General features: G+C 45.5%; 1 protein-coding gene across 1 annotated transcript in view; it reads left to right on the top strand.

The window, feature by feature from the left end:
• LOC149358100 (nose resistant to fluoxetine protein 6-like) overlaps window positions 1-25,005 on the top strand; it is an 81,033-nt gene that overhangs the window by 43,084 nt on the left and 12,944 nt on the right. Inside the window, exons 3-12 of the mRNA XM_089576728.1 lie at window positions 3,889-3,997; window positions 5,892-5,988; window positions 6,522-6,685; window positions 8,249-8,425; window positions 9,371-9,464; window positions 11,220-11,312; window positions 17,817-17,985; window positions 18,509-18,588; window positions 20,250-20,366; window positions 22,012-22,144. Of these exons, the coding sequence (XP_089432854.1) occupies window positions 3,889-3,997; window positions 5,892-5,988; window positions 6,522-6,685; window positions 8,249-8,425; window positions 9,371-9,464; window positions 11,220-11,312; window positions 17,817-17,985; window positions 18,509-18,588; window positions 20,250-20,366; window positions 22,012-22,144 (1,233 nt within the window). The remainder of the gene's footprint in view (window positions 1-3,888; window positions 3,998-5,891; window positions 5,989-6,521; window positions 6,686-8,248; window positions 8,426-9,370; window positions 9,465-11,219; window positions 11,313-17,816; window positions 17,986-18,508; window positions 18,589-20,249; window positions 20,367-22,011; window positions 22,145-25,005) is intronic.

Genomic DNA, 25,005 nt, shown 5'->3' with positions numbered 1-25,005 from the left:
GTTCACTACACATTCCATGCCTCTTGTAGATTAAAAAAAAGCGTCACTGTTCCGCACATCGCGACCATTCCCACACCCACATCATGTCCATTCTAAACTACGCTGCACCGTTTCCTCAAGTGCCTCCAAAATCGCCGCCATGTGGAAAAAGGGCAAACTAAAAAGAAAATTAAAGGAAACTATAAAACTAGTTTTCTAGCTACAAAATACATGCCGCAGCGTGTTCCAAGAACGGCGTGGGAGCGTTTCAAATTGGCGTTCGCATCCATCGATAGCGGGTTAACGATGACCAATGGGCAGGGTGCCGGGGAAAAAAGCGCTCTAAATCAGTGTGAGGTATAACCATTGTCCTCACCTTTCAAGACCGTCTTTCTTGGGGGTGCCGTAGGGGCTCTTTCATTTTACGGCCTAGAATCAAACTCCATTGCCTTGTTACTTTTGGCAAAGACTGCACACACAGGAAGGACTACCACCGGATGAGCGCTGTTTCTGCGTGTGGTGTGTGGACATCACCCATGAAACTCATTGTATTATGCCATTGTCAACCTTCATTCACTTCCCATTTCCTCCCCTTCCCTTTGCCCAGTGTGGAGTAGCAGGCCACGGCCATGTTACCACCGGCTGACCTCTCCTCCTTTTCCTCTCATTAAAATTCCTTCTCTCTCTCTGCGTGTTTGCGTCGAATGCCCCTGTAATGCCAGCACGTTTACAGCTAGCCCAACTATCAGCACTTGGCCTGGTCTGACATGGCCGCTTCGTGGAGGCGATGTTACGTAGCGTACTGCACAACTATGAACCGATTACGGTATATTTCCTGAAATTTATTTATTTATTTATTTATTTCTGATACCCTCATGGCCCACAGGGCATTATTGAGGGGAGTGGTACATAGATATTAAGTGAAACTGTTACAAAAAGGGGGTAACGCATACATAGACATGCCTACAAAAAATGATACACATGATTGCAAAAAGAAAACTAGCTGCAAGAAAATACATGATTCAAAAAAGCGAAACAGTACAATAATTAGGAATACCAACACCAAAACGAATAAATTAACAAAAACAGTCGAAAAACGTTGCAAGTAAACACAAATCTTTTAATGTTTATTTCTTCATGCTCGGTGCCATCGCCACGCGGCTTTATCACATTGTCTGTGACGTCAGATGCAACCAGACTTATATCGAATGATCGCAGACAACCCTGAGAGTCCTCATACCACTCCTTGAGCAATGGTTGTGCGGATAAGGGGTGCGCCACTGCCCTGCGATCGCAAGTACTGCCTCCGGTGCGGCTTGTCCTACCCAAGTTACTCTTCCCGAGCAAAGTCTCGCGGTCAGTCATTAATTGAACTGCCATCTGTCATGGTGGTCAGTTTGCTCGCAGTTCGGTGAGCACGTTATGATGACTCCACAAGATCACATGACCTAGGTCGCTTCTCCGGGGGCAAGACTCCTGGGCCACGCTAGGCCACCCTATTTTCCGCTTACAACGCAGCTGACGATGCCGGACTTTCTTTACGTGGGAGTACGCGGAAATAAAGAAGCTGACAAAGGAGCACCGTCTGCGTCATACATGCTTCCTATATTCTTCACGAAGACTACAGACGCCGCATTAAACAAAATAACTCAACTGGGATAGGCAACTATATAATGGACGAACAGACAATACATTGCGCGCTATTAGACGTCATGTGGGTGCCTGCAGATCGAGCAGTTTAAATATAGCTTTGTTGAAGTGGCTTCAACAAGAATAAGAAAAAGTCCATACATGCCAGACGCACTCTTATCTACTCACGTCAAAGCGTCACGCTATGTGATAAATGTAGGCGTAATGTCTCATTGTCCCTGCCCTTATCGAGTTCGAGTGTAGTGGACGTGAGAGCGATATGAGAGCGCGTCTCCCATGAGTGTAGTACAAGCAGTGCATTCCACTTCACGGTAAACTTTCTTGCACCTGATTTAATGGTTTCATTGAGAAGAACTCAACTTTTTAAAGAAAAGTGGTTTCTTAAATCCAGTTAGGACTTTCTGACAGGTTATTTGACCTACTCGTGTCGTGTTTCTTCGGGCTTATTTTTGGGTTTCCGATTGCACTGTACGATTCATGTTGATTCGTACAGTTCATTAGTGACGCGAGCGAGGTTTTTTCTTATTCATTTAAAACGCCGCGAACTATATCCAGTTCATCGCTTTTAGCTGAACACTGGATGCGTGTGCGGAATCCCGCTATCTTTAAAATGCACAACATTTTTTATCATTCACTTTACTGGTACTGTACAGTCGGAGACAAAAGTCTCTGCACCAATAGTTCCTCAAACGAAGCCTATAGCTCTACTATTAGAGGGCGGCTGGAGACCACGCTTGTGGAGATGAAAGAAGAAAATTTTCACATTTACCTACACAAGTGTGGTCTCAAGCCGCCGGCTAATAGTGGAGCTATCGGCTTCGTCTGTGGAACACATGGTCCAGAGACGTTTGTCCCCGACTGTGCACCTGCTTTTAATATTTTATCATTGTCACTTATGATCATTTAATTCTCATATACTTTCTCATAAATTCATATTCATTGCATTCAGCTCGAATAAATTACTTGAGGTCATTAGATATCAGTTTCCTGCGATCTGTTGCCCTAATTTATGCACGGCAGTAAACACCATCAGTCATCTATTAAAAGGTTTGGTTTTGTTTATTGGGGTTTAACGTCCCGAAGCAACTCAGGCTATGAGAGACACCGTAGTGAAGGGCTCCGGAAATTCCGGCCACCTGGGGTTCTTTAACCTGCACTGACATCGCACAGCACACGGGCCTCTAGAATTTCGCCTTCACACGTCTCACACAGTGCTCATGACCGTTTGGATCATGACGTGCTTTTTAGTTTAGACGCACTAATAGAACGCCCTAGTAGAAATGCCCAAACCTTGCCGGCTTAAAATGAATTTTGGTGCACAGGGCTCCATATTATTAGTTTCATGCAGACGACACGTTTGCTAAAAAAAGCTTGCAGTAAAAGATGCCGAGCAGTTAAAATTAATCAGCTGTTCCTTACAGAGTAATGGTTGAGAAAAAAAAAAAAAAAACCTTCGTTCCAACACCGAGTCGCAGTAAAAACATGTCTGGCTAAGCAGCATAATTCCCTCGCTCTTTGACAGCTTTGCTGCCCTCCGGCTGCCCCTTTGTTTTTAGTAAGGATTTACAAGTGCGTTACACGCGATAAGGATTCGCTTGCATTGCTGAACCACTTTCACACCATTGCATTTTATGTCACGGCCATATTTATTGTGATCTTAGTTTAAGGCACTGTAAGCCATTTCAGGCTCTTACAGGTGAGGGAGCATACAAACAGAAGCATGCGCACTGAAACAAAATGCCTATATTGATCTATTTTGCTTTCAGTAAAAATGGATAGCCCCTTCGCGCTCTTCGTACGTAATCGAATGTTGCGCCAAAAGCCGTTTATACCATATCCAGCCAGCCGCTGCAGTGGCTCAGTGGTTATGGCGCTCGGCTGCTGACCCGGAAGACGCGGGTTCGATCCTGGCCGCGGAGATCGGCGAGAGGCCTATGTACTGTGCGATGTCACTGCACGTTAAAGAACAATCCAAGGGGGTCGAAATTATCCGGAGCCCACCACTACGGCGTCCCTGATAGCCTGAGTCGCTTTGGGACATTCAGCTCCATAAACCCAAACCAATCCTTAATGACTGATGAAGGTCTAGGCCAAAACAGCCTCGCTGGCACAATACTCTTCCCTGCACGCTAATGTTCCGCCCATGAAACACCGAGACAGAGAAACTATATTTGGGAGTCTGTGCACGCTTTTTCTTTTCAGAGTTTCTTTCTGGAGTTCATTTCTAGCAAAACTCATTGCTTTGCTATTTTTACGTAGGGATTCCCGGAATACCTCTGGAAGGAGCTTTACGGCAAAAGCTTGCGCTTCGGACTCTGCGTGCCGTCTACCTGCAGCGAGGCGGAGATCACCGAGGTGTCCGGCGAATGTAAGTCTCGGAGATCAGCACAGTGATTCAGGTTGTTGGCGGTCGTCCGACCGAGAGGCAAAACATGACGGCACAGGCTGACAGAGTGGGTGCAGGTGTCCACCACATGCTGTCAAACCAACAACTTCGAAACGACTTTCTGAACGTGTAAGTACGTTTTAGGAACTGAAAGCACCGAAAAGCTGGACAGGGCGCTTTAAAGCGGAGCAAGCCCTTAGGTAGGCATGCAGGGATGCTGTACTGATGGAGAGACGAGAGAGTAGTGTACACCAGCGTGCTTAAGATGTACTTTTCCTAGAGCTTTAAACGAGTATAGAAATCTAATGTTTGGATGTTTTCTTCTTTGTAGTGATGCATAAGACATTAGTATACATAGATTGCCACGTGGTGTTCGCCTGCAGCCCCTAAATAATTTATAATCTAATTTCTCTCTCATGCCGTTTTGCTTTCAACGTGACGTCAACTGTGACGTCAAAGGCCACGCGAGGCACGAAACAGCGGCGATATAATCCCTGGTTCGTCGTTTTAATTCTCCAAAACCCAAAAACCAACTTGCCTGAAGAGTCAGAATGACAACAAATTTAGAAACAGCGATTGTACTGCAGTTTTTCATGTCTCACGTGATCTAAACGAAACTTTGAGGTCACATAGCTGTTGAATGCTAAACAGTGCGAGAAAAATTAGATTATAAATTATTGTATAGCGCTCGTACGCGAATGTGGTTTTACATGTATAGTAATGTCTCACGCATCAAAGTAGAGAGGAAAAAATGACACCAAAATTAGTTCTCTATACTCCTTTAATTAGCAGCGCTGAGAGAGTGAGTGCGTGTTTACAAGTGTAATATAAACTACTAGGTTTTGATGGCTGCACCTCTCTTGAAACTTTCTTGAACTTGAGTGGCTTCAAAAAGAGCATATGCAAGAAAAAAAATAATCAACCTCATGATTTTGCGTCGTCCTCCTTGGCGTAGATGTTACAGCGATGTCCATATCGCGCCCGTCACGAGCGCGATCCACCAAACTGGGTCACAGAACTACATCTTGCTCGTTACCAAAAACACTCACTTCCCGGACCTATGTGGCAGTTATAGCTAAGATAAAATGGCCTCCTGATATGTTTTCTAGTCCTGGCCAGCAGTGAATGAACGCCGCAGTTTTCACTTACGACACGCGGCGGCGGGGCCATTTTCTCCAGAGAGGGTGCCGTGTGACAGTCAAACTGTGTGACAGAACAATTTGCACTCGCACGTCATGGATGTAAGGCACGTACGAACACGTGCTTCCATCACGAATGTAAGACGGTATAGGCCTTTTTAGCTCGTGATTGGTTTCTGTTTCGCTCTATTGTCCTTGTTCAGTGCACTTGCAACTGAATATCTATATTTCACATTTTTTGTACCATTTTATGCTGGTTTTGTGCGCCTGCACCCTGAGCCAGCACATGAAACATCCAGTTGCGAAAGTAATGGCTGCTGCTGAGGTGCAGCCGTAAAATCAGCCGTCTTTTAGCTGACTTGTGCATGCGAAAAAAGTGTAAACGTTGCTTGTAGTTGAGGTTTTTGCATACTATTACGTCACTGTTGGCTACGAGGCACGTCGTGGTGGAAAGGCTCAGGATTAATTTCCTTCACAGCGTGCATGGCCGTTTCTATATTTCATCTTTCTTGAAATGCCGCCGTGGCAGCTGGCTTCGAACTGACGAGCTCGTTCTGAGCAGCCTAAAGCTACGACCGCAAGTTACCACTGTTGGCCCTAGACGTGGTCCTACGTTGGTCCTAGATCAATCCCTTATACAGACTCACATTTGAGGTGCTGCCTCTCTAAGGCAGGTATATGTGTCCTGCTTTTTTGCGGACGAAATGTAAATGAATGCATCCTTTTTTCTTTTGCAGTTGTGCATGCGTTGGACAGCGGAGTCAACGCGACCTCGACTACCTGTTCGCCAAACCAGGAGCCCTTTTTTACCAACCTGCCTGCGATGGCTGTGGCGTGAGTAAACTATATACAAGCAAGCGCAGTACATTTAAGCAGTAAATTTTCACGGAATTTGCTAGAAGCTGAGTTTTCTTCATCAGTTTTGTGTCTTTGTTGAGTCCCGGCATCGGTATTTCTAGGATTCGACGAGCTCATTGAAGTGTTGAAACATTGGCCAGAAAGGGTCCGTTATTCATGATAACGGCTAACACATAATTGACTCTCGAAAGCCACACGGTTTTGTTCTTGTTCTTTGTGCATGCAAAAAGTTCCGTGGTGCATAAAAACGCCGGTCTCACACCTATCTCTCTCTCTCCGTGGCGTCTTTCTTTCACGTGACTCTATCCTTCTAAGTGCAAATTATAACGAACTTGTATTTTATTAACTGCAAGGTTTCTTGCATTCTATTCCACACTACATCGCGTACTCAGAGGAAAACTGCAGTAGCATTTCCTGAAATTTGCATGTTTTGTTGGGATCGCAAAAATTAAAAGCTTTTTCCGAAGCCATTGGCCAGAATACTTTAAAGCGGCCTCTCCTCGTTTTAGGGGCGTCCTCCTTCTGTTCGTGGTCTTAGCAGTCTTGGGGACGGCATACGACGTAGCGCGGTCCTATCGCTCATCACACAAAAAGCCTTCGTCGTCTCGAAGCGTGGACACCACCATGGCTTCCAACGAGGGACTCGTCAACGGAGGATCTTTAGGCGATGGCGGTATGAAAATTGCCAACGTTGTGCTCAGAACATCGCCAATGTTGGGCTCAAAACACCCCTTCGTTGCTTTAGTAGGCTTCCGTTCAACTTCCCCTGCTTGCAGCGAGCACCAACCGCACAAAACAGCGTGACAAGATTGATGAGAATAGAAGTGCTCGCTTTTACCTCTACTAACACACCATCATTAAATTCGCTTAAAGTCTGCTTGCTTGTATGCCGCGTCTATTTTGATGGTATTCATTTAAAGGTTTTGCTGCCTACTAATAATACAGTGAAACCAAATGCCAGACTTTGGCATAAAGCGCTGTAATAAGGGAGTAATTACTCACCGACATCCACCCGAGCGCAACCATACGGCTACGAAGGAAAGCTATACAGCTTTCTCAGAAACTTCATAGTTAAAGAAAAATTTGTCCTGGTCCAGGGTTCGAACCCGGGACCACCGCTTCACCGGAGCAGTCGCTCTACCACCTGAGCTAACCGGGACGGCAAGCTTATGGTAGGGCGAGATCGTATTAATCTATAACTCGAAGTAGGAACTGTGTTGGTCAAATCTTTAGCGGAATCCCCCAAGGTGCAGTAGATTTGTAATAAGGGAGCAATTACCCACCGACGTCCACCCAAGCGCAGCCATACGGCTACGAAGGAAAGCTATACAGCTTTCTCAGAATCTTCGTAGTTAAAGAAAAATTCATCCTGGTCCGGGGTTCGAATCCGGGACCACCGCTTCACCGGAGTAGTCGCTCTACCAGCTGAGCTAACCGGGACGGCAAGCTTATGGTAGGGTGAGAACGAATTAATCTATAACTCGAAGTGGGAACTGTGTTGGTCAAATGTTTAGGGGAGTCCCCCAAGGTGCAGTAGATTTGTAATAAGAGAGCAATTACTCACCGACGTCCACCTGAGCGCAACCATACGGCTACGAAGGAAAGCTATACAGCTTTCTCAGAAACTGCGTAGTTAAATAAAAATTCGTCCTGGTCCGGGGTTCGCTCTACCAACTGAGCTAACCGGGACGGCATGCTTATGGTAGGGCGAGAGCGAATTGATCAATAACTCGAAGAGTCAACAGTTGGTAGAGAAACTGCTCCGGTGAAGCGGTGGTGCCGGGTTCGAACCTCGGACAAACGAATTTTTCTTCAACTACGAAGTTTCTGAGAAAGCTACTCCGCCTTGGGGGATTCCCCTAAACATTTGATCAATAAAGCACTTACAGTGGTTGCATGTGACAAGTCAATAAGCAGTAGCTTTTGATAAGAATCTGCAGGGGCTGGCAGAATAAAAGAAAATAAACGCACAGTTATTTTCACTCCCAGAACTTTGCGTAAATAAACTCATCTTCTTGGTTCTTTAATACTGATATGTCGTGTAAATCAGTTCCAGTTTGCTCGCAGAATTAGCTTATAAAATGTTAACATGCGTAATTACTGCTGCCATTTGCACTAGATAGCTCAGGATTTAATTAACGAACTAACAATGAATAGAGGAACAGAGAAACGCATCAGTTACCCGCTCAAGTGAGTAGTTTTTCACAGTTGATTTTCATATTTTTTTTTTTAACAGGAAGCACACTCAGCCGCGCAGTCTTGGCTTTCTCCGGACTCGCCAACGCGGCCAAGATATTCAACACGAGCGGAAAGAAGGAATCCATCCAGGCTCTCCACGGACTCCGTTTCTACAGCATGGCCTGGATCATCTTGGGCCACTCATTTTCTTTCTCCAAACAGTGGGTCACATATCGTAAGTCGACTTCGTATGTACCATTTAGTGCTTATTCGCCGTTGTCGCAGTTTGCTGAGCCAACTTACGTGGCATGACCGCCATAGCAGCCGCCAAATTTCACCACCAGTTTCGCTAGAGGTCGAAGTGCAGTGAACTTTGAATATGCATGATTAGGTTTACGTACCGTGCCCGACGTGAAAACCAAGTACGTGAAACCGTCACTGAAACGTGAAAACTGCCACTTTACAGGGATAGCGATCACGTTTTTAAACCTTGCCCTCAGCTCGGTGCAACTGCTAAGTGTGAAAGCTGGAGAATCTTGGCGGTATGAAGAGGTTAAAGTGAAGTTTTTTTGTATGAGTAATATTTAACGATAGTGTTGCTTTTTCGCTCATTGAGCGCAGTATGTGAATGACCATGAAATAGATTATAACCCTAATCTAAGGGGTCTGGATATCAAAAATTGTACAGGAAACCGCATGTCAGCTCTATTAATTTACTGCAGCGGTGGCCTATTCGTTTGAGCATCACACTCGTATGCGGGAGGTGCGGGGTTCGATCCCCGCTGCCGCCGTGTACCCATCGGCGATACAATGGGCACGAGCTTTTCCCTGGCTCCTTCGGTATGAAATGTCTGGAAAATGCGTCTGTGACCGCATCTTTAGCAGACCAAAATCCCTTGAGCTATGGCGCTTTTTGGCCAATGCTGCCCTTGCGCCTGTAAAACTCATCATCACCAGCTATATTACTTCAATGTAGCCAGCAGTGGTGCGGAGCATCCTTACCTGAGCAAAAGGATTTCGGATACGTGCGCAGTTGTGTTTGCATGCAAGTTTTCTTCTGTTCGCTCCTTCCGTTCATGCATGTGTTCAAGCATCAAAGCATAAAGAAATAGCATGCTTTACACCTTTCATAATCACAACCTTTGTGATGCTTTTATCAGTCGTCACGGTTGCTTTGCAGGAAATGTGAATGATCTTCTCGTCATTCACACGGATATCATAACTCAAGGGCTCGCCAATGGCACAGTGACCGTGGACACCTTTTTCTTCATAAGGCAAGTTTAAGGTCCCAAAAATTGTCCACAATACGACAGGTTCAAATAACTTCATAAAGTTTTCATGCGGCAGCATTAGCAGTCTCATGGGGCCAAAATGCGTCCTCTGTCATAAAATTCGCTCATTGGCTGGAGGAAAGTGACATCAGCAAGCCGGAAGTGTTGTCTCTTTCGGTAAATGCATCACAAGCTGCTAATGCTATCGCATTGCCAACACGTAATGGAATTAGGTGATAATATTTTTTGAGTGACTGACGTGGTTTGCATTGCAACATGAAAAGCTCTCGGCAGTGGAAGGTGTAGTCTGTAGCCTAGAGTTATAATTTTTATGACATGAACTTTAAATCACTAGATATGATGGTCGAGTTCAGAATGATTCGTTTCCTTAGCAAATCTCCGAAGCAGTAATGGGTGAAAGCTTCTATAGACTTTTGCAGAAAGGGCTCTCTGGTCGCCGCCATAATGCTCTCTTGACTGTCGTGTGCACTTGACGCCAACGCGGTGCCAGTGGCAGCGAAACCGGTTTTGCGGTAGTCCAGAAAGGAGACGTTTCGACACCTTCACCAGATACACCTGATCAGCACCTGAATATTTTCAAGGCTTAGTAGTGTTTAGGCAATAGCTTGCTGTCAGGTTCGTCTCTAAAGCTCTCATTCAATCTGAGCTGAGCCGCCGCGGTGGCTCAGTGGTTATGGCACTCGGCTGCTAACCCAAAAGACGCAGGTCCGATCCCGGCCGTGGCGGTCGAATTTCGATGGAGGCGAAATTCTAGAGGTTCGTGTGCTGTGCGATGTCAGTGCACGTTAAAGGACCCCAGGTGGTCGAAATTTCTGGAGCCCTTCACTACGGCGTCCCTCATAGCCTGAGTTGCTTTGGGACATTAAACCCCATAAACCATCAATTTGAGCTTTTTTTCACACTGCCTTCGTGTTACAATGTTAAACGCAGTTATATCCCCCTCCCGCCAACCTCTCGTCTACTAACAGAACATTCTGTATTTACAGCAAAATTTCATCAGGTATGACTTGGTCGTTGAAACCTTAATGTTTTCACAGAAAAGTTGCTTGCAGCCCGCTAGAAATAAAACGCAACTTTATGAAGAAAAACTCCACTTTCTGCCTGAGTTCAGCCTGAGGTATAACCCTCGGCCAACTCGCCGATGTCACCTTGTATGTTATCTTCACTCATTCTTCACGAAGTGAACTTTGTTAGCCATTTTTTGGACTATGAACTTCATCATTTCATTCGTTACATCATTACTGGCCGATGCACCATAATATGCATTTAATGGACAGATTTAATCTTTTCCCCTTTTTATTTCTTTTATTTTACATTTTCTGCGCCGCTCTCCTACCGTCTTTGTCTCCCAAATTCACTTACTCATGCAGAGTAGCATGCCAGTGATCTTTAAACGCCTGCTAAATTTTCTGTTTTTCACTAAAGAGTTTGTCTCTCTCTCCGTCTGTATACTATAACATGTGTTGCTTGGCATTCTTATAGGTTGCAATGGCTTTTCTGACGGATTTTTTGAGGTAGTGCCTTTTCTAAGGTGATGGAAGCAAAAAAAAGCACGATTGTCACATGTGCTGATATAATATTTTGTAATTGGCTACAGTACACTTTGTTTTGCCTTCTGGATGTTTTCTGATGTGTGCAAAACGTATCTATATTTCGCATAGAAAAATAAAAGCTTAGTTTGCAATCTTCATCCTGTACTGGCTAATTTGTCACTATGCATTGTTGCGTGACTTGCAGTGGTCTCCTGGTCGTGTATGTGACACTGAAGGATATGGCATCAACCTGGGGAGTAAACCGGTGGCTGCTGTTCTATGTCCACAGGTATTGGAGGTAAGTTGCCCCGATGGTGCGATATGGCAAGTTACGAGCGAAAGCAAGAATATATGGTACATTATTGGCTTCGGACAATGTAAACGATTCCATGGAGCGCCCACTAATAACAACCACTTCTTGCAGAGCACAGGGGCGTCAACAACACACTCTGGCTTCTTGATGTAAACTACCCTACTTTGGGTTGCTCTGTCCACACACTTTACTTCAACTCAGTTCATCAGGGAGCATTTCCGGACAGCACCGGATTTCTCCCACGCTACAGGTGCTTCCGTGGATGATTTCTCCAACGACAATACTGGCTAAACAAAAAATTAAGACACTCTGCAGCCACCGAGGAAGTTTTATTTTTTGTCACAGCGCTATTGTTCTACCATGATCAGCCATGTCGCATAAATGGTTTATGAAAGGATGGTCCCGATTGAAAGGGCACCCCTTAAACTCTCTCTCCCTCGAGCTGAGGCGCTGAAAGCGCGAGGTGCACCTCGGGACTGCATTTTTGTGTCAAAAAAAGTTCAACTGTCGTATAGGTGGACCAGCAGAAGCTGCGATCTGTCAGAATTCAATTAAGGCAACCGGCACAGGGCATCACGTATGGGGCTGCGGCGGCGCCGCGGGAAACTCGCCACCGGAGTCGCATGAAACACGCGATACACCACGTTGAAATTAAGCTCCTTTATTTCGTTCCGTTGATGTTCGGCGACATCCTCAACGTCCGCAGAGTCACCGACGTCGTACTGGCAACAGCAAGAATCTTCTATGGGTGCAGTGAAAATTTAGCGCTGCTATACTGAATGCGAGAATGCTACTGAATGCGAGAATGCTCTGTCACAGCATTCTATAGTATCTGGTGCACTTTCCGTCGCACTTCCCGGATGTGCTGAACTCCGCGTGCAGCAGCACATTTTTTCGAAGCCTCCTGACGTAAGATAACGACCCGTTTAATGCTGCCGAGAACGGTCACCGATGTCCAGGAAGCATGACTTGCCCCGCGGGTGAACAGCAATTGGAAGTTTCATTTCTACGATAAAATCATGGTCGGTGCGTTGACAACCCAACTAGACCGCGGGCTTATCTTAGTAGGAGCCTTATCTGATGACCTCTTAGCGCAGCTGTCTTGAAAAAGAAGTGGCTCATGAAAGCTCTACGCAGTAACAGAGGCCGCAACTGCAGTGCTTTGTAAAGACCTTCAAGGCGGGCGGAAGGCAAGGCTTTTTTCGCAGTACAGCTGGCCTAGTTCTCTATCGTTTATTTTTTCTGGCCGGGATTCGCGTATTGACAGACCCCCGAGTTGGGAGAGCGCGATTTTAAGAGAACACTGCGTCCTATACGCGAATAAATACGGTATCTTTTTCAGTGATTTGAAAGAGATGGCAGGCTTAATATTCTGTGGCACCTGAAAATGCTTCTTCCAATGGACAAACAAAAGATTATTGTCACTTGTGACCAAGGTACTGCATACTGCTTACTTCAGCTTTCAGGTGTTTTCTTCTCGCAAATCGCCGGTTGCGGACGCCTGCCACTTGGCTATTGACAGAGGGTGCAGCAACTTCACCTTTTTTTTATTTCTAGCAAGACATTCCTAACTGTCACAGGATTTCTCGTGTTGAGGCCGATCGTTTACGTTTGTGCTTGGGGAATTGTTGGAATGAATTGCTTCCTTATTTTTGGTCGATTATAACGTGTATCTCTACCCACTCCGCCTACTGTAACACTACCAACAATGCCACCCCTTGACATCACAGTGCAAGGCATAACTAACCATATTGACAGAATAAAACTTTCATCAGCTGCTGGAGTGGACGAAATCAACTCCCAAATACTGAAAAACACCAAACACATTTCAGCTATATACCTTTCATTATTGTATCCGCGATCGCTTTCAGCAGGAATGCTACTGGATGCCTGGAAGGTTGGGAGGGTCATTCCGGTCCACAAATCAGGTCTAAAGGACTCTCCACTGAATTACCGCCCCATCTCCTTAACCAGTGTGCCTTTCAAAATCATGGAACATGTCATCTATTCCCATGTCATAAACTTCCTCGATTCTAACAACTTTTTTCATCCAGCTCAGCACGGGTTTCGTAGGGGACTCTCTTGCGAGACCCAATTGGCAATCTTCACTTTCGATCTGCATGCTAATCTCGACCGTAACCTGCAGACCGATGCATTATTTTTAGATTTCGCGAAGGCTTTTGACAAGGTACCACACCAACGCTTATTACTTAAACTATCCTTTTTAAATCTGCACCCTAATATTCTAGACTGGATTAAAGAATTCCTAGCTAACCGTTCTCAGTTTGTTTCTATTAACAATCACAACTCAAGCACTCTCCCTATAACATCCGGCGTTCCGCAGGGATCTGTGCTCGGCCCGCTTTTATTCTTAATATATATTAACGATCTGGCGCCACAAGTATCGTGTAACATCCGCATATTCGCCGACGACTGTGTAATTTATCGTACCGTTACTAACATTTCTGATCAAGTGGCTCTTCAAAATGACCTCAACCGTGTCCATGAATGGTGTGACTTCTGGCTAATGACACTAAACGCTAAAAAATACAAACTCGTCTCATTTCACCGTCAACGCAACCCCCTTATTTTCCCCTATACAGCTGCCAACTCATCTATAGAAAGCGTCCAATCGTTCAAGTACCTCGGTGTAACACTCTGTAGCGATCTTTCTTGGCGAACACACATTACCACAATCATATCATCTGCTAACAGATCTCTAGGATTCCTAAAACGTCATCTTCGTCATGCACCGCAACACGTGAAACTTCTAGCTTACAAAACCCTTATTAGACCTAAACTCGAGTACGCCAGTCCCATCTGGAATCCACACCAAATATACCTAACAAATGCCCTCGAATCTGTTCAAAACCGCGCCATTCGCTTCGTTCATTCTTCATATTCATATACAATCAGCGTTTCATCTCTAAAGAATAATTCCGGTCTCGAAAGCCTTGAAACTTGCCGTCGCGTCGCCTGCATGTGTTTGCTCCACAAATTTTTCCATAGCACTCTGAATCAAACACCTTACATTTCTCATCCGACCCGCATATCTCACCACACTGCACACCCGTTTCAGATCGCCCGGCCTCTATCGCGCACTGCAACTTTTTCAGGTTCCTTTTTTCCCCGCACCATTGTGGATTGGAATGCCCTCCCCGCCGATGTTGCCGCCATCACGTGACCATCTTCATTTATATCCGCTGTAACCACTTGTATCATAGTGCAATGACATGTATTTATTATTGTTGAATATATTAACCCACCCCTTATGTAATACCCCCTGAAGGGGGTCTTTAAGGTGAATAAAGTGAAGTGAAGTGAAGTTTAGGCCATACTTAAACTTCTGTGGCTGATTCGTTATCACATGTGTTTTGCGCTGGGTAGACGTCCCCTCTCGCTTGTTATTTTCCTTATTCATTGAACCGTTTTGTTTGTAAGTTATAAGCAGGGCCAATGTTCGCAGTTTTCGGCTGCATGCCACGGAGGTTCACCTCTTAGCCTATGCTAACGATACTGCAGCGTTTTTTTTTGAGGATTACGACAGTATTTAGATGTGGTCGAAATAGTCAGGAAATTATGTTCAGCTAGCGGTAGTGCGGCGAACTGTAGAAAAGTGTTTGGAATTCTGGCATCATGACTGGCATGCCACTCCAGACATACACGCCAACATGCCATGAGTGAATAGCCCCGAAAAATACTTGGGAGTCCCGTTGTAATACTACAGGGATACAGGGACAGTGAACCTTACTGGCTTGAGGAGGAAAACCAATTTGCACGAAAAATTGCTCGGACTTTCTCGGCGAGTACGATGCGGTGGAATGAGTTTGGACTCACCTGTACTTGGGACAGTTGGCCAGCATTATTTTTTTCTTCTGAGAATTTTCAGACCCCTTGTTGCGAACTGCATGTCAGCCTAGGCTGGGCAGATATTCACCCATTTGAATTGTCTCAATAATGCCAATTTGTGGTAGCTGTTTTGGTTACTTCAGAGAACTGTATTTGGCCTGCAGTTTCCTTGAAGCCCGCTTATCTACGGAGTATTTAGCATTGTCTCCCGTAAAAAGTATTATCCGGATCTGTGTGATGTTGTTCTGCCAGTGCTGTTGTACAGGTCTTTGCTGTGAAGGCCCCGGCTAGAATGTAACAAAACGTGTAAAAAATGTGTTCCCTGTGGGATCAAAACATTTTCTTTAAATTACTCATGACTTCGCTAGAAGGAAAGATCTATCTCGAGTAAAAGGTTCTCTTGTACCGTGGGGAACGCATTGTTTTGTTTGTCAGAAGCCAGAAACTATTCAGCATGATTGTTTAGACTTTTGAGAGAGTTATTTGTTATTGGCTATTCTCCAGCGTACACTGAAAAGGGCTTTCCAAATGACAGCTATGCAGTCAGCTTTCCGCCAGCGGAAGATTATTAAGGCATGCAACTAAAAGTTATAATGTTGTTAGAGCTTCGCAGCATTTGGCGACCTAGAATGACAGTTAGACATGCTTATAAAGATGGTAGACTTGTAAAGTCGTATTTCAAAGTATTCTTTAGCAATGTCATCGAGGTGTTGAGATACAACTTCAAGCAGAATGGCTGTCAGGAATGGGGCTGTCACTCCCAAATTTTAATTTCTCCATCAATGGTTGTGTAGCACTCTGTGTCCAAGTGTGTTTCGGCATGCCGTTATTTTTTCGTGTCCCGATTTCGCAGTAAAGAGAAGAGATGGTTCGAATTACATGCCGCAAAACATCAGCGCTGGCAAAAGTTCGCGGGGGTACTTAAGGCATTTAATTCTGTGCAAGAAATCAATTCCCTTCAAATTTTGCTCTCTTCCTTTGTAGTTAGGGCCGTTGAAAGTACCAGCACTAACCGTTACTGGTTAAAATTTGGTGTTTTCCCACCTTGGATGACGTCACATCGTTTCGACCAATCGCGAGTTTTGTAACTCCGCCACTTTTTTTCGCGACACCGGGTTTTCGTGTCGATGAGCCTGCTGACGCTTTTATATTAATAAACTTGTTACTAAGTCCCATTTTCTTCGAGCAGTACAAACTAAAGCCCCTCCATGGCGTTTCTGCCGCCTAGGTTAAGTACCGCCAACCCCTCCTCCCTCCATGCACTTCCTTCTCTCCAAAGCCTCTCTCACAGTAAGTGCCTTCCGGTCTAGAAAGGAGCAGCTGCCATTTTGTATTTTCGAAACGAGTCGGCGCCATCGCCCGACCCGCTACGCTGAGTAGTTCACCGCTTTGCGTGGAAGAAAGCGCGGGCGAAAACCTTTAGAAGCCGGGAAACCCTGCAGCGGCCGGTTAATACAAAATTTGCTCGACTGCTGAAGTGCGCTACGCTGAGGCGAGCCGAGGCACAGATGCACGAATACACGCAGAAACAAAATTGACGTCGACTTCCGGCGAAAACCAGAAAACGGAACCGGAAAATTCATTTGCGGAAGGGGAAAAAAGGTGGTGGTGTGCTTCAAATATTGGCGGTACTTAAAAAAGCGAAGAACATGAGCGTAATGGAGGGGCTTTAATACGAACTACATGAGGAAGGAACAAACTCGGGTGTTCGATTGCATAGACCTCGGTGTACACACTTCAGAAAGCAACAAGGAACACAAAAAGTTGTAGAAAGTAGAAATACACCTGCATTCAACTGAGCGGAAAGCAGCGTCCATGAAACTTGTAGTTTGACACAAATAGGCAGTCACTGTTTGAGAGAGATGGTATGCTTTACAACTTTTCGTATACTAATCATTAGCAATTTGATATGTCCTGAGCACTAGTCCATATATCTTATTTTGGCTCATGCCTGATCAAAGAGGGGCTCGCACCGACACGGGACGCACCAGACAACTAAATTACTCCTGGTTTTCACCTTCGAAGTGTTAGCGTGCACGTGTATATGCATGGTCTTCAACAGAGGGACCAGTGTAGACCAAGCAGAAGCCGCCGCTTGTTTTGCAGGGAGTGAACTGTCTGGCTGGTTTTTCTTTTTTCTGCGAACCCCATCTTGGAGACACACAGCGTGTTCGCGTTTCGGCCTCAGGTTTGTTAAGGTCCGCCCTTAAAATGACATTTCCGTGGTCTTGCGACGTCTAGAAGGAAAACAAATGTTCTGACCGTAGACAAATAACGTACGTTACCTTCATACCAACAGTCTGAACCAGCAGAATGCTTTTGATCTGAAAATAAGCTCTTTTTATTCGGAACTTGGTGCCAAGAAAGAACCGCCGACGGTTTTGTTTATAGAACGATGGGAACCATCTCTTTCAAGCTCACTTAAAAAACGCACTTTCCAAGCAGCACAGCTAATTGGCCCAATATAGGTAATGTACTGGCAGAACTGGTCCTACAAAGGCCCAGAGTGAAATCTTCCCTTTCCGATATTGGCCCGATTACCTGTGCTGTTTGGGTTGTAGTCGGGCGCAGCACTCGCAATCGCACTCGAAATTTGATCCCTCGAGGGTGCATACACTAATGTGTTTCTGTTGCACGCAGGATGACGCCGCTCATGATGGCGGTGATTGCTTTCTGCGCTGAGCTGCTGCCGTACTGCAGCGACGGGCCGCGCTGGGAAGAATCTGTAGCCATTTACGGTGGGACCTGCCAGCGCAACTGGTGGATCAATGCCATGTACCTGCAGAATTTCATCCACACGACAGACATGGTAGGTGACCCGAACTATTTCCTATTTAAGTCATATTCCCTATTTTATTTCCTACTTTTATAGGTGAGGAGCGGCCCCAGCGCACAATACTACGAAACCACACAAAAGGTGGCTAGAGATACTGTCGCGTAGCAACTTGCGCACTACACGATATGTATAGTAGCTTTAATGGGCCGAGTCTCGCACGAAACAGGAGCGCCAAAGAACAGTGACGCTGCCCAAGCTGATCTTGAGCCTCTTCCAAACAATCGAACGTATTGCGCAAGTTCTCGTAGGACTAGTCGCCCAGAGGCTGTAGTTGCAGAGGCAGCAATATCACTGAAAGAATTCATATCCGAGAGCACAGGTACGCTCCACTTCTGTGTTAGATTTGAATTACCATCTTCTGCACTTTCTCTTTACACTCGTTCAGCGGTGTTGATTTCGTAACCGCGTTATGACGTGTCATACTTTTCTCCCCTTCGTGACTCTGACGTTATCCTTTTTTTTATGGTCTCATTTTTTGCCACGCTTTTATTTTCAGTGCCTCAACCACACTTGGTACTCAGCTGTGGACTACCAGTTCTACCTCATTGCTCCGTTGATCTTGATTGCGTTGCAGAGGTGAGACCAGCTCGCTTTAATATGTCCTTCCGTTTGCGCGTGGCCGGTACGGATAGGCTTCATAAAGAAAGCATAGCTTGCATCACTGAGGCTCGATGAAGTGGCCATCGATGTCTAGTACGGACCCGAACGAAAGGCTGCTAAACTGAGGGGCTGAAAACAACTTGTTTTTTTTTTTCGTTCAAAGCCATGCAGTCTTTCGAAACAGTGCACTTGTGGCATCGGCATCAGCTTCTAACACTCCTGAACCGCCAAGAATGAAATCGTCGGAGCTCTGTAGAACGCATCCCTGAATTGAACCTGAATTTGACTCAAGGTGATTGTAAGATCGGCTCGGTTTGTTTTGCTCGTGCTTTTCTGTGCAGTGTTCATGTTAATTTCTATTCATCCCCTTGTAATAATATTTTTATTCTTAATTATGCACTATTCATTTTTTTTTCTGCTTGAGTGGTGGTTTTGCTTTTCGTGAGGCAAATTTCGACCTCGATGCTAAGCGAGATATCTCGTCCATAAGAAGTCCGCCGAGAAAAGATACGGCCAACATCGCTGCTAGATAGAAATGAGCCACTTTGGGTACACCACGCCGTAGGAAAGAATTCCTTTTGTATAAAAAAGAAATAGCCAGGCGCAAGGCTTGCTGGAATGAGTATGAGCAAAGGGCCCGTGAGCCAATGGAAAGGGCTGCTGGGGGCGTCCCGTATGTTTACAATGCGCGATCTGCGCTTACCGTTTTGCGTGCGAATTCTGGGTTCCGAGCACATTATTTTGGATTTCTTGCTGATTTTTGCGGCGGAGGTGGAGTGAACAGTAGAACAGTAGTGGAGTGAACACTAGGAGCGTCCAAAGGCCAGAGAAGTATGCTGCAAACTCCGAACAAAGCATACGACTAATCCAAACTCCACGGGTAGATCGACCGCCACATTTCCTGTGCCCACTTCATTTTAGGACTGATCACAGTGAAGAGCTTACAGCACGCAGTTTCGGTATACAGCAGTCATAGATCACTAACTGAATTTGGGCATTTCTATGGTAGGAGGGCTGTGTGGTTGCATCCTACTTTTGTTTTTTTGCACGCGCTGTAGGCAGGTAGATACCGACGCGAAGCCAAATAAGGTTCTTCAGAACCTTCTCTGAGTTGGTAGGGTTTCCTGAGCTTAAAATACAAAGAACCTTTGGACTAAAGGGTTTGTGCCGCTGCCCAGGTGCACGCTTAAAATAGGCGTTCCTCTTTTAAGTGGCGCATTTAATGACTACTGCACATGTTGCGAGAATGAGAGGTCCAGTGTGCACATGGGCGATTTTATGGGTCCCTTTTGGAGGGGGAGGTCATATTTGAATTATGTTTTTTTTTTACCTTCTTCGTCGACAAAATGAGGCTCAGCATGGTTTTGCTACGCAAAAATTTCTCGTGAGTGGGACGACCGCCTCTCCTTTCTGAAGAATCAAAGAAACATGTACCTAAAGGTGTGTAATATAGTTTTGAAATGGTAATCGACTACCCGCCCGAAGGATTGACTTGATGGTTAGTTGGTCGTTAACGTTAAGGTTTTTGGGTTCCAGAATGTGCACGTTTCCTAAGCCTACAGTGTTGCTGTCGGGCAGCTCATGGTGCAGTGAAGAAGCATCACGGCGCTGACAATGTATACATTTCCATTTTGCAGGAAGTCGAGGCTCGGTCTGTTCATAATAGCCGCGCTACTACTTGGAAGCACCACTTTCACAGCCGTCTACACGGCCATCAAGGACTACCCAGCAACGCCGTACATGTCGGACATAATGTACGTATGGGTTCATGTCACTAAAACATAGCTTGACCTCTGTGGAAGGAGTACGTGAAATGATTTTGGGCAAGAACTGTAGCTGCCGGATCTTTTTTTGTCAAAACGTTGTTTAGTAGGTAAAGAAACAGCCAAATTCTGCAAATGAAACCGTTTTTATACATACTATCGCTCATAGTATATACTCATTTTATGCTTTCTATTGTGATTAGTAGGCACTATTGCTTATACTATATCATCATTTTATATCGCTAGGTAATGTCCATACCTATACCAGAAGAGGCGAAATACGGGCTGGTTGGTACATGTTTGAAGAATTGGATAAAACAGCGCAACGGAAGACGAGACAAGAGAAGGACAAACACCAGCGCTGACTAACAACCAAATGGTTTATTGGTACAGGTTTATTGCCTTGCCTTGCCTTGCCTGTAGCAATAAACCATTTGGTTGTTAGTCAGCGCTGGTGTTTGTCCTTCTCTTGTCTGATCTTCCGTTGCGATGTTTCATCCAATTCTTCATCCATACCAATAGTTTATTTTTCTATTTTATGTCAGCATTTCTGGCGTGCCCACTGTGTTATTTGTTTGTGGTTTGCGTGTGTTGTAGCTTTTCTTTGTTCAGCGTTTTGTCGACAGTTTAAGTGTTTTTCTTCAATTATATGCAAAGGAGTAGCCGGCGCCAAAATCAGGCACCAACACCTCCTGTTGGTGCCTTCCGGCTAAAAACGTTCCCATTGCGAAAGCGAAACTAAATGGACAATTTACTTTGTAAATATATCACTAGGTGCCTACAAAGCTGTCTGAGGCGTTTTATTGCTTATAGGTGCACTTAAGAGGAAACTGAAATCGTCTTTTCACCGCGGGAACTCATCTGCACTCTCCGAGCATGCTTAGAAACTTCGAATTATTGTCCTGTGCGCACGATTTCTCTATCAAATCGAATTAAACGTTCAGGTTCCCGCCTTTTTTTTCGAACTCACCTTCGAAAAGAGGAGGAATCAGCCAACGCGTGGAGTTCCTTTCAGCCAGTCGCGTGGCGGCTTCGCTTTCGCTTTTCCTTTTTTTTTTAGGTTTCTATGAATAAAAGTTTCAATCGCAGACTGCATAGCCGCAAATTAGGCCCGCGTAAGTAAAAAAATGCGTGGACTCTTTGCTTTCGCCCATCGCTACGCATTACTCCGCCGATGGCAGAGCGGCAAGCCGCCACGCAGCTGGCTGAAAGGAGCTCCACGGGTTGGCTGACTCCTATTTTCGAAGGTGAGTTAAAAAAAAAAAAGCCTTGAGCCACAACGTTTAATGCGATTTAATAGAAAAATCAGCCCCACAAAACTATGATTTGAAGTTTCTTAGAAAGCTCGGAGCGTAAAAAGAGGAGCGGTAAAAAGAGGAGCTCAGAATCCTCTTTAGTACAAGTTTGAGAGCCTTTAAACAGCAAGTTTCGGGCTTCAGTTTTCATCCTGCTCTGCCTCTCCTCTCTATCGCCTTTAGCCACGCGCTCAAGACACCGAAATTTCTGACAAACCTCTCTTCTTCTCGTTGCAACAATAGAACCTTCTTTGTCCGGTGCTACAATATCACAGTGGCGCCGGAGAACGTCCAACGGATGGCAGAATTATGTAACAAATAACTGCCCTTTTTTTTAATAGACCAATCGACAAACTGAATGACTTCATGGGCAGCGTGTACATTAAGCCTTACTTCCGCATCGGCCCATTCCTGGTCGGCATGGCAGCTGGTTACGCACTGTACCGCACGCAAGGATCATGCATCATTCGAAAGGTAAGGAGCTCAGCAGGAGGCATATTACGTAATTTGTGTATGCATTATGAAGAAAGTTTTTTCAAGAAATATAAAGTCATTGGGTGTTCATTTGAATTGTTACCTCAGTTTGGACACCCATAGTTTATAAGCGACTCAGGTTATGAAAGACGCCGTAGTGGAAAGCTCCGGATAATTTCGACCACCCCGGGGTTCTTTGACGTGCACTGACATCGCACAGTGTGCGGGTCTCTATCATTTCGCCTCTATCGAAATGCGACTGCTACAGCCGGAGTCGAACCCCTGTCTTGCGGGTCAGCAGCCGAGCACCATAACCACTGAGCCACCGCGGCGGCTGGGGAGAACCATATCATGATCATCATCATCATCAGTATGATTACGCCCATTGCAGGGGAAATGCTTCTCTCATGTTTCTCCAAATAACCCTGTCCTTTGCAAGATGCGGCCATGTAAATGCAGTAATCAAGAAGTTATCTACAACAGAAGGGTTATGAGTCGGCATCGTTACTCGGTCCGGACTAAAGTACAATAACTGTTGTGTAAATCTTGATTTATGTCATGTTTAGCTATGCTCAGATGGTTTAGGGAACAACCATAACAGTTAATGGACCTTTGCGGTGGCTCAGTGGTTATGGTGCTCGGCTGCTGACCCGAAAAAAGTGGGCTCGATCCCGGCCGCGGCGGTCGCGTTTCTTTGGAGGAGAAATTCTAGAGGCCCATGTACTGTGTGATGTCAGCGCACGTTAAAGAACCGCAGGTGATTGAAATTGACCGGAGCCCTCTACTACGGCGTCTCTAATAGCCTGTGCCGATTTTGGACGTTAAACCCCATAAACCAAACCAAACCAAACCAAACCGCAACAGTTAATAAATGGAGGATTTTTCTCTGTAGAAGCGTGCTTTGCGATTAATTTAAAATTTCAATTTAGTGCTTACACGGCTCATTTGTTTGGAAAATGCATGTTCACAATTTTTCAAATATATATGAAACTAAGGGAGAGTATGTAGAAGAAACCTTAAAAATCTTGATAACCTACGCAGGCTTGCTAACCTCAAACGCAATATACCCATGTCCTGAAGTCGAAAACCTAAACTTTGAAACGTTCGAACGTGCAGAACAAACTTTGGCTTACACAACATATGGGGTACATTACCGCTCCTTCTTAACAAACCTGACGCACGAAATGTTAGCGTATCACGATCATCATCAAATCACATTAAAAGAATGATTTCCTGGAAACCTTACGTTTGGATCTGATGTATGGTTTTCTGCGAATGAGCATGTTTGTTTTTTCTGCGCATGGTTCTCTGGCTTCTTTTTACATGTAAATGTTTTGTTACTTCCATTGTATAATATTTTGCATGGACTTCAGCGCACTTTCTTATGTTTTTGTTTCTGTATGCAGTGAAAATAATGCTAATCTTCTATTCTGCGCCCGTAAATAACTTATGTCTGTTTGCCAATGCTAGCATGTGTATCATCGGGTGGTGGGTATCTCAAGCTGCTCCATGCAGCTTTTTCCCCGCCCCTTCGCATGTAATTTAGCCTCCGCGGTGGCTCAGGGGTTATGGCGCTCGGCTGCTGGCCCGAAAGACGCGAGTTCCATCCCAACCGCGGCGGCCGAATTTCCATGGAGGCGAAATTTCAGAGGCTAGTGTACTGTGCAATATCGGTGCACGTTAAAGATCCACAGGTGGTCGACATTTCCGGAGCGCTTCACTATGACGTCTCTTGTGTTGCTTTGGGACGTAAAACCCCCATAAACCAAACCAAACCATTATTCCTGGAGCCCACGCACCTGACAGTGCGATCCCTGTCCTCCTTTCCACTCCCCCCCCCCCCCCCCCCCCCGACCCCCGCTCATGGCTGCTGATAGCGGCTGGCGAATTGGTCTGGCATGCTGTTGCCATTGAGGCAGTGTTGCCTCAAGTGCTTTCGGATCTCGGTTTAACTAAGTTAAAAACCTAGCTTTTTTTTCTCCTAAATACTCTATGCCGGCTAAAGAAAGCAGCATCAGACATGAACTCAGTCCAGAGCTCATCACTATGGGCCCTGGACTGAGTTAATATTTGCTTTGAAACGTAAACGTAGTGTTGCTATGAAACGTAACCGCCCTTTGCTTGTTAACCTTAACTTTGTGAAGCTGCACACAAAGAAACCCAAAACCATTTGGTTGCCGCCGCGGTTGCTCAGTGGTTATGGCGGTCGGCTGCTGGCACAAAAGACGTGGGTTCGATCCCAACCGTGGCGAGCGCATGCCGATGAAAGCGAAATGCTCGAGGTCCGTGTACTATGTGATGTCAGTGCACGTTAAAGAACCCCAGGTGGTCGTAATTATCCGAAACCCTCCCTCATTGCCTGGGTTTCTTTCGGACGTTAAACGCTCTCAAAGCAAATCAAGCCCAAATCAGATGACTAATTTCGTCCACTTGCCTATGTTGAAGCACACGAGGCCGAACGGACGGTTTTAAGCGTATAATGTACAGTGGTGAGCAGCCTTGTCTAGAGCGCTTGAGCAGTGCGCACTTGGTAACAAAAACCGAAATTAGAGAGCAGCCCCTCATTACAGGGCAAAGTTTTCGTGCCTGCTTTGTTTACGAGGCTATCTGGCGCTACTTCCGTGTAAGCGTTGCAGCTGGACCGTAGAGGCTGCCACAAAATCCGGATTTGTTTTCAAGGAAGTGCACCGCCCGAGCGCTCTAGACAAGGCTGCTCACCACTGTACTGTGTTGGCCAGCTTGCATAACAAAAAAAAAAAATATCCCAGTTGCGATAGCGAGAGTGCCCAGTTGTTTTGAAAACAAAAACAAATTGCTGATAGGCGTAGCATACTCTTGGCGAAGCCTGTACAGTCAGGTAT

Source organism: Amblyomma mixtum, chromosome 3, assembly GCF_055824585.1.
Source record: "Amblyomma mixtum isolate Tamu chromosome 3, ASM5582458v1, whole genome shotgun sequence".
Classification (NCBI taxonomy): domain Eukaryota; kingdom Metazoa; phylum Arthropoda; class Arachnida; order Ixodida; family Ixodidae; genus Amblyomma; species Amblyomma mixtum.
Note: the sequence above shows the minus strand (reverse complement) of the source record. Positions and strands in the feature narration are given on the sequence as shown.